At 48.9% G+C, this 9,493-nt stretch overlaps 1 protein-coding gene across 3 annotated transcripts in view; it reads left to right on the top strand.

Moving 5' to 3' along the window:
- Positions 1-9,493, top strand: part of IQANK1 (IQ motif and ankyrin repeat containing 1) — a 77,405-nt gene that overhangs the window by 42,242 nt on the left and 25,670 nt on the right. For all 3 annotated transcript variants that reach the window (XM_025214226.1, XM_006032481.3, XM_025214227.1), the window contains exons 8-10: positions 1,372-1,511; positions 1,945-1,999; positions 2,652-2,744. In XM_025214226.1, the coding sequence (XP_025070011.1) occupies positions 1,372-1,511; positions 1,945-1,999; positions 2,652-2,744 (288 nt within the window). The remainder of the gene's footprint in view (positions 1-1,371; positions 1,512-1,944; positions 2,000-2,651; positions 2,745-9,493) is intronic.

Here is a 9,493-nt window from a genome sequence, read left to right as displayed (position 1 = left end):
CCCCCGACATGCTGAATTGGGCCTTCCATCCCAATCTGGCCTGTGGACAGACTGAGCACCCTCCATCTGGCCCAAGTGGGGGAAAATGATTGGGCACTGCTGCCTTACATCACCATTCTTCATTTTTTGTGCTTTTTCCTGTTGTTGTGTGGTGGACCTATACAAAAAGGATGAGAAATTAACTGACGGTACAAGGAGAAATGCAGTGCTGTCCCTATTCATAGAACTGTCAATTACTCATAATAAAATTGAAGAAATGGAAAAATACACCCTCCTTTCTCTAGTGTTAGTTCTAGTAATCAGAGGAGTGACAGGATCAAGTACAACATTTTCAGTCAGGAACAGGACTTGATAGTTGAGTCTGATGTGCCTTTTATTTTCAGTGTAGTTGTTAGTATTATGTGAGCAGAGGCTGGTCAGTAGTCACTTGTGTACTTCAGTAATGGGTTGTTTTAGCTATCAAGTAGGGATACGTCAACCCATCCATTTAATTCACAAATGAAAAGAAAACAGTGTTGATAGGAAAGACCCTCAAGGTAGGAATAAGGAAAATACACAGAGCTAGTGATCCCTGTGTTATAGGTATTTGTATTACTGTACCACAAAGCTAAGTGTAAGACAAGAAACAACAGGTGAAGACAGACAGACAGACAGACAGGCAGGGGAGCACAGAAGGAGCAAATACTGGTCAACATGATGAGCAGTGTCCTCAGTATACGGGTAGCCCACTGGCTGTTGAGCTTTTTCTAAACGTCGCAGCAAAGGGGTTTTAGTGAGATATTTGAAAAAGGAAAAGGAGGTCAGTTTACTGATGTCTGTGAGCTGCTGCTTCCAGGCATGAGGGGCAGCAGGGGAGAAAGCCCAGAGTGTCTGTAAATCTGACGAGTGAGCAGTGGAGACTAGTGCTGCCATACTGAATTAGAGCTGGTAGGTAGTGAGGGAACAGGCTGTGAAAGGCCTTGAAAGTGAAGACAAGCAGCTTCTATTAGATGTGATAGAGCTGGGAGAGCCAATGGCAAGAAGGATGACATGGTCAAAAGGACAGGTCAGGATAATGATCTTTGCCACAGCACTCTGGATGGCTCCCGTAATTCCCATCCCTTTTCTTTCCTTGCTCCCATTTGGAGACAGGTTCCCAGCGCTTGTGCTGTGTTGGGGGTTGTGTTCCTGCCCTAATGCTTGGTGCACGTGCAGCTGAAGCATGGTGTTGTGTTCCCCGCTGTGGTAGAGTGTGCCTGTGTTGCTGAACTGGGGGTTGTCTTCAGCCCTGCAGTTCACTGTTCATGCCTGTGAGATGAGAGAATTAGAGGGTCATTCTCAGCCATTGCTCACTGGTCTTGCCAACTGAAATGGTGCTCATGTGTCCAATAGGTTGCTTCTTTGGATGGCTTGGTCACCATCTTTCAATCCTGGGACATCAGCTTGACAGAAATGATGCTGCAGAGGATGGAGTCAGAGCAGCAGAGAAGAGCTTTGCAGGAAAAGAAGCTGAAAGATGCTGAAACTCACCGGTGAGACGTGTACTCCAGCCCAGTCAGGAGAGGGAGGACAGTAAGATACAGCCATCGCAGTGTTTCCCACTCCATCCTTGTGATGGTTCTACAGCAATCCTGTAAACCCTGTGTTATACCAGGATTTTTTGCCTTTGACTGGCATATGGTGTTTCACAACTTGGCTTAATGAGACAGAGAAGGCAAAAAAGGAAACATAAGAGAGAGACAGAAGCAGTAAGATAAGAATTGGTGAAAGGAGAAACCTCAAGTTTGAGTCCCAGGTATTCTCAAGAACCCATTGATGCCCTGGAGGTGGTGATTATCATTGGTTTCCTATTTCCCTCCCAGTCTGGTCAGGACATCCTTTAGAATAGGGGTAGGAATCCAGAGACTGCTGCAGTCATCCCCAGCATGACGGCTTGCAGGACTGAAGTGCATGTTCTTTCTGCAGAATGAATGAGGAGGTGGAGCAGCTGGTGAAGGATCAGGAGAGGTGTAACCAGGAGGTCAGTTCTGTGCTTGTATTGGACAACTCCCTAGGTGTCAGTAGTCTTCCATTTCCAGTCCTCCCAGTCAGGCGGCAGGTGACATCTACCCCAGTGCCCAGCTATCTGGCCCACTTGGTCCCTGACAGAATTGGGGTAGAGTTGATGCCACTTTGATGCTGATCTCTTGCTGGCAGCTCCAAAAGCTGTAGTTCAGGTGGTCAAGGAGATGTGCAGAAGTGGCTAGTCTGTGTCATTGGTGGGAGACTGGTTTGTCCTGCAGAGAGAGAGCCCAGATCTAGCTATTGCCTCTGCAAGAGAAGGAGCTGAGGGGAAGTGTCCTGTATCCCTCACAGTGCACGATCAGTACAAAGGCATCCTTGCTTCCATTGTACCCGCACAGACAGGGCCAGCCCAGCTGCCCTCCTGCTCTTTAGCCCATTTGACCTTTCGCTGTTCCAGCTAGGCAGCCCCAGTTTCATATCCAGACCCCAGGGTGTTATTCCCTATATGTGGCAGAAAAGTTCCAACCTTCCCTGGAGCATAGGGAGATGGAATTTCCCATCTCCCAAAGTGGTGGAGGCTGTGCTTTCCCACCTTGACAGGCCTAGCTTCAATCTGTAACACATGTTAGATTACCTTTCCTGTCTGTTTCCTCTTTCTCTCCATGCAGCTGCAGCAGGCATATCTTGAACTGAACAGGAGGATCACAGAGCATGACAAATGTCAGAGAGAGCAGATGGGCAACAGAAAGGTAACTCTGCAGGTGAGGCTTCCTACTTTCTCTGTCCCTCTAGGCTTTAGAGAAGGGTACAACACAGAGGCTCCAGGTACCTTTGCTCTATTAGCTCCAAGGAGAAGGAGGCAGGTTCAAGAGTTTCATGCTGCCTCTTGGGAAGGTCTGTCCTTTTGGTTTCCATTGCCTCATTTACCGCCATTACTGTCAATGTTCCCTTTCTTCCAGTTGCTTATTATTAGAGCTATTTCTGCTTCTTCCATAAGCCAGATGGTTTCCTTTAATCAAGGTTGCCTTTTTTCCTCTGTTGTGGACGTGTGGCTTTTTGAGTATCTAAACATTGTTCTTTAGTAATTCCTAATTATCATTCACAGTTTCTGTTTAAATTCTGTTTTCCAAATGATTAGCTCATAATTGTTTTCAGCTTTGTGAATGTGGCCCTTTCAAAGCCCCAGGTGCAGATCCAGGATTTGGAAAATGGGCGCGCAGGAGCAGCCACTCCTGCTGCAGGGGTGCCTGCATCCCAGCTTCCAGACCAGCCTCTTCCCTCCATAATCCTCTGGTGTGGGCAGACTGCACTGCTGGAGCCTCTAAGGACTTCTGTAAAGTCCCCAAAGTAGGAAAAATTCCCTCCCTTCCTCTCGGTGTTCAGAGATGCATCCCCTTCTGCCACTCCCTCCCTCAGCCCCTGGTAACCAGGCCCCCTTCTCTCCCCCAGCAAGAAATGCAGCAGGTGGGGGAAGGGAGGGGGCCTGCCTTTGAGCATGGAGGGGAAGGAGGCGGGGGGGTTCTTACATGCTTTGGGGACTTGAAAAAAGGCTCCCAGGATGTGATCCGATCTGAAAGGGGATGCAGCTGTTCTACTGCATCCCCTCTGGATCTGCCTGTGTGTGTGTGTGTACACGTACGCAGTTGGTTTGGACTTTATTCTTTTTGTACATAAAGAATGCAATCAAGGTCTGGTGACTTGGATCTAAAGATTATTGGTAACTTAGATGTATCAGTCCTGTTTAGCTGTCAAGGCAAAATCTAATGAAGATTTTCCTTGTGTTGGATCCAATGGAGTTAAGAAATTTTGGAGTTAAGAAATTGTTCTCTTTAATATTCAGAAATTCCAAAGTTGCTGTAGTACTGATGACATGAGACTTCCCACATGCCTCACTCAGGTTGAAGTCCCCTGTAAAAAAGTTTTGTCCTACACATTGTAGAGAAGTGTTTAGCAGCCAGTCCTGTTCTCTAGTGTGCTCTGTAACCCGAGCTATAAGTGGTAGCTGCCCCTTCAGGCTTCAGAGTCCAAGGCAGCCAGCCGTTATGCTAGGCACACTGTTCCCTTGTGTACCATTACCTAAAGCCGTGGTTCTCAACCTTTTTAGAGTCCAGGCAGCCTGTTTGTATTTTGTGGCATCCCAGTTGAGATCCACTGTTGTGTATTGCATCAGGCCTTGTAGAGTTTCAAGCCATTCCTCAGTCCAAGCCTTACTTTCTTTGTTCTCCATACAAAGGCATACATCATAGTACCTTTGAAAATGGAGGCACAAGCTTTGTTGTTTTACAATAGAGCTATGTGGCCCTGTGTTTTATTAGTAAAAAGAATCTGTAAAACAGGATCATGTTTCATAGAATCATAGAAAGAAGGACTGGAAGGGACCTGTAAGATCATCAAGTCTGGTCCCTTGCCATGGTTTGTAATTATACACCTACAAATTTTTTTTACGCTGAGATTTCAAAGCTGCAGTGCTAGTACAAGCCAGTCATTTACATATTTTATAGTCCCCATCCACTCTGACCAAAATCATGCTGTGGTCAAGTGACTGCACACACTGAGAACTAAACTCTTTATGTAATGGGTTTCTTCCATGGGTAACTTCGCTGTTTTTAAAAATATATGTTAAAAGGGCAAAACAAGAGACAGAAGTCCCCTCCCCCACCCATGCTATCTGAATCGGTGGTTCTCACCAGGGTGCCTCTGCCACAGCCAGGTGGAACTACAGAGCCAGATTGGGAAGGGGCTGTGACAGGAGCATGTGCTCTTGTGGCCTTTTCTGAGACACCCCTGCATGGTGTCTCCAGGAAATAAAAGTGTGCAGAGCAGGTGGAACTGCCCTGAGCACCTCTGCTTTCAGGATGCATGTCAGTGCCAAACTGAGAAGTAGCTGCAGCAGAGAGGTATGCTTGCCTCATTACCTGATGCAGGAAGGTGTGCCACTTCTGTTGGGCTCTGACGTTCCTCCTGAAAACAGGTGCATGGGGCTGTTTCTGCCCCGTGGCAGCAGCAGCCTGGAGTTGGATGCCCTTGCTATGAGGTAGGACTGCCCATGCAAATCCATTTTCAGGTTTTCAAACAGGTGAAGCATCTCAGCAGACTTCAATAATATCAACTACATTGGACTTTTGCTCACAAATGAGTAGTTTCAGTTCCTCTGGCTTATTCCTAGGCTCCCAGCATTGTTGTGCTATTAGGCATTGCTTAGGCAATTTAAAGAATTTCCTCTCTTCCTCCTCCTTTGTGTCTTGGTTGATTTTGTGCTCAGTTAATACTCATTTGCTTTCTGCTTCCACCTTCTTTTGTTATTAGTTCAGTGTTCTCCTGACTGTGCTGGCCAGCCTGATAGATGTTATTCCGTCTGAGGGGGAGGCCATCCAAGTTGTACATGCTCTCTAATTATTGCCAGTGACCAGAGCTCCACAAAAGCAAACCTCTCTGTCATGCTTTGTTTGACCTCGCTGGCTCACTGCTTTCTTCCACAGTATCTCTGGTATTGGAAGTATCAGATCCCTTCATGGCTAATGTAGAGGCTACAGCTTGGATTTCAATTGAGGTAGCTGCTCAAATTATAGATAAAAGCAAATCTCTTCCCCCTCCCCCATACATATGTGTAGGTTACCTGAAGTATTTTAGTGCAGGGGTTTTCAACCTTTTTTGGGTCTGTGTACCCCCAGCAGCTGGACGCGGGGGTGGCACGTGGCCAGACGCCAAGTGGTGGCAGCCTCCATGTGCAACCTTTCCCCGCCCCCCGCATTTGGCTGGGCGGGCAGCGCCTAGGGCCTTCTCAAGTACTACTCTTGAAAATTTCCAGGAATGGGGATTCCACCACTTCTATAGGTAGCCAGTGCTTAACCACTCTCATAGTCATTAAGTTCTTACTAATCTCCACCTAAATATCCTTTGCTGCAGTTCAAGGCAATGCAAGTCCTGTCTCCTAGAGAAAAGCTCATCTTCATCCTCTTAATGATTGCCTTTCAGGTATTTGAAGACTGTTATTAAATCCCCGATCAGTCTTCTTTTCTCAAGATTTAATAGCTCTAGTTCTTTCAGCTTTTCCTCATAATTCATGCTTCCCAGGCCTCTAACCATTTTTATCACTTTCCACTGGACCCTGTCCACATTTTTCTTGATGCATGGGGCCCAAAACTGGACACACTACACCAGGTGAGGCCTCACCAGTGCCAAATAAAGCAAAAAAATCACTTCCCTTGATTTCCAAGTGCCACTCCTGTTAATACAATCCAGGATGCTTTTGGCCTTTTTGCAACAAGCACACTATTTGCTCATATTCAGCTTATGATTTGCTGTAACCTCCAGGTCCTTCCCTGCAGTCCTGCAGCTCAGCCAGTCATTCCCCAGTCTGTATTTGTATGCACAATTATTCTGTCCCAGGTGCAGAACTTTACATTTGTCTTTGCTAAATTTAATCTGATTGGCTGCAGACCATGTCTCCAGTTTATCCAGGTCATTCTGGATCCTAGCCCTCCTTTTCTGAGTGTCTGCAATTCTACCTAACTTGGTGGCATGTACAAATTTGCTAAGCCTGAACTAAGTCCCATCAAAATCAGGCAGATCTAGAGTTGGTATGGCAGGGCAGTGTCACCCCTCTTTGGCTGTGCCATAGATTCACAGATGTAGGGTCGGAAGGGACCTTATAGATCTTCTAGTCCAATCCCCTGCCCTGGGCAGGAGAGAGAACTGGGCTCAAATGACCCCAGCTAGGTAAACAACAAGCCTCCTCTTCAAGACCCCCAAGGTAGGAGCCAGCACCACTTCCCTTGGAAGTTGGTTCCAGATCCTAGCCGCCCTGACTGTGAAGTAGTGCCTTCGGATGTCTAATCTAAACCTACTCTCTAACAACTTATGGCCATTATTCCTTGTTACTTCGGGAGGCACTTGGGGGATCAAGGTCTCTCCCAGTCCCCATTGGTCCCCCCTAGTAAGTCTATAGACGACCACCAGGTCCCCCCTCAGCCTTCTCTTGTGAAGGCTGAACAACTTAAGGTCCCGTACCCTCTCCTCATAGGGTCTGCCCTGCTGTCCCCAGATCATGCGGGTGGCCTTCCTTTGGACCCTCTCAATGCTGTCCACATCCCTCCTGAAGGGCGGCGCCCAGAACTGGACACAGTACTCCAGCCGCAGCCTGACCAGTGTCGCATAGAGAGGGAAGATCACCTCCTTGGCCCTGCTCGTGATGCATCTGTGGATGCACGACAAGGTACGGTTAGCCCTACTGATTGTGTCCTCACATTGTTGGCCCATGTACATCTTGGAGTCAATAATGACTCCAAGATCTCTTTCTGCCATCGTGCTTTTGAGCAGGGAGTTCCCCAGCCTATAGGTATGCTGCTGGTTCCTGCTGCTGGTTCCTACTGCCTAAGCGCAGCACCCTGCACTTGTCAGTATTGAATCCCATCCTGTTTTCACTTGCCCACCCCTGGAACCTGTCCAGGTCCCACTGTAATCTGTCCTTCCCTTCTAGTGTGCCCGCCTCACCCCAAATCTTGGTGCCGTCTGCAAATTTAAACAGGGTGCTTTTCACCCTGTCGTCCAAGTCGCTAATAAAGAAATTGAACAGTGTGGGCCTAAGGACCGAGCCCTGGGGGACCCCACTACCCACTTCCCTTCAGGTCGACTATGACCTGTCCACCACCGCTCTCTGAGTACGACCCCTCAGCTAATTTGCCACCCATTTGACTGTAGGCATCAATGCCATAGTCACCTAGCTTTTTAATGAGAATGGGGTGGGAGACAGTGTCAAAGGCCTTGCTGAAGTCCAGAAAGACTACATCCACTGTGACACCTTTGTCCAGTGATTTTGTGACCTGATCGTAGAAGGCAACCAGGTTGGTCTGACAGGACCTGCCCCTGATGAACCCGTGCTGGTTGCCCTTGAGCATCATCCCTGCTGCTGGCCCATCACAGATGTGCTCCTTGATAATCTTCTCAAAGAGCTTCCCCAGGATTTAAGTAAGACTAATGGGCCTATAGTTGCCCGGGTCCTCCCTCTTTCCTTTTTTGAAGATGGGGATCACATTAGCCTTCTTCCAGTTGGCTGACACCTGGCCAGAGCACCACAAGTGCTCGTAAAGCTGTGCCGGGGCCCCACAATAACCCCTGCCAATTCCCTCAACACCCTGGGGTGGAAAGCATCTGGACCTGCTGATTTGAACACGTCCAGCCCCTCCAGAAGTTCCCTAACTTGGTCCTCCCCGACCTTAGGCCTGGCAGGGTTTCTCCTGAGTCCGTCCTGAATCTCAGTAGGGGAGTCCCGGTCCCTGCACAAGAAAATGGAGGCAAAGAAATTGTTAAAGAGGTCTGCTTTCTCCTCTGGTGCAACCACCAGATTGCCAAGCATATCGTGCAGGGGCCCCACATTACTTGGTGCTTTCTTCATACTCCCTATGTATTTAAAAAAGGACATTTTGTTATTCTTGATCCTTGATGCTAGCCCTAGTTTCGTATCTGCCTTAGCTTTCCTAACAGCCCCCCTACAGACCTGAGCAATGGATGTGTACTCCTCTTTGGTGATGGCCCCTCCCTTCCACTGGGTGTACGCCTCCTTTTTGGCAATCGGGCATTCCCGAATGCCCTTGGTGAGCCAGGGGGGCTTTCAGGCACTCTTGCCCCCTTTGCTTCTCGTTGGGATTGTCACCCCTTGGGCTCTGAGTATCGTCTCCTTAAGGAACAACCACTCGTCTTGGGCACCCAGTTCCCCTACTCTCCAGGACCCCAGTGCCTCTCCCACTAATCTCAACTCCTTGAAGTTGGCCCTCTTGAAGTCAAGGGCTATTGCCTTGCTGCAGGCCCTTGACACCCTGCGCTGGATGGTGAATTCCAGCAAGCGATGATCGCTATCGCCCAGGTGGTCAAGGACCTGGAGTCCCCTCACCAGGTCGTCGCCTGTGGCCAGGACCAGGTCCAGGAGGGCATTCCCCCTGGTGGGACTGTGCACCTCCTGGGTTAAGTGAAGGTCCTGTATTTCGGCCAGGAACCTTCGTTAGCGGTCAGACCTGGCTGACTGCTCCTCCCAGCAGATGTCCGGGTAATTTAGATCACCCATGACAACTACATCCCTTGCCTTAAGTGCCTCCACGAGCTGATCTGAGAATTCGCGGTCCAGCTCTTCCCCTTGGTTGGGAGGTCTGTAGTAAACCCCCACCGTTAAGTCCCTTTCCCCACAACCCCCCTGTATTCTGACCCAGAGCACTTCAGCCTGCCCCTCCTTAGACCCCATCCTCCTGGCTGAGGATGTGTATTGCTTTCTGACGTAGAGCGCCACACCCCCACCTTTCCACCCCGTTCTATCCCGCCTGTATAGTCTATAGCCCCTAATGTTAACTGCCCAGTCGTGGGATGAATCCCACCTGGTTTCTGTGAGCCCTACTATGTCCGGGTTTGAACTAGCCATCCGGAGGGTGAGTTCCTCCTGATTATTCCCCATACTATGAGCATTGATGTAGAGGCATTTAAGGCCTTGGTGCGTGTGCCACCCCCCCCCCCCCCCAATTCC

The sequence above is a fragment of the Alligator sinensis genome, unplaced genomic scaffold (assembly GCF_000455745.1).
Source record: "Alligator sinensis unplaced genomic scaffold, ASM45574v1 scaffold987_1, whole genome shotgun sequence".
Taxonomy (NCBI): Eukaryota; Metazoa; Chordata; order Crocodylia; family Alligatoridae; genus Alligator; species Alligator sinensis.
The sequence above is the reverse complement of the archived record's forward strand: the minus strand, read 5'-3'. Positions and strand labels throughout refer to the sequence as shown.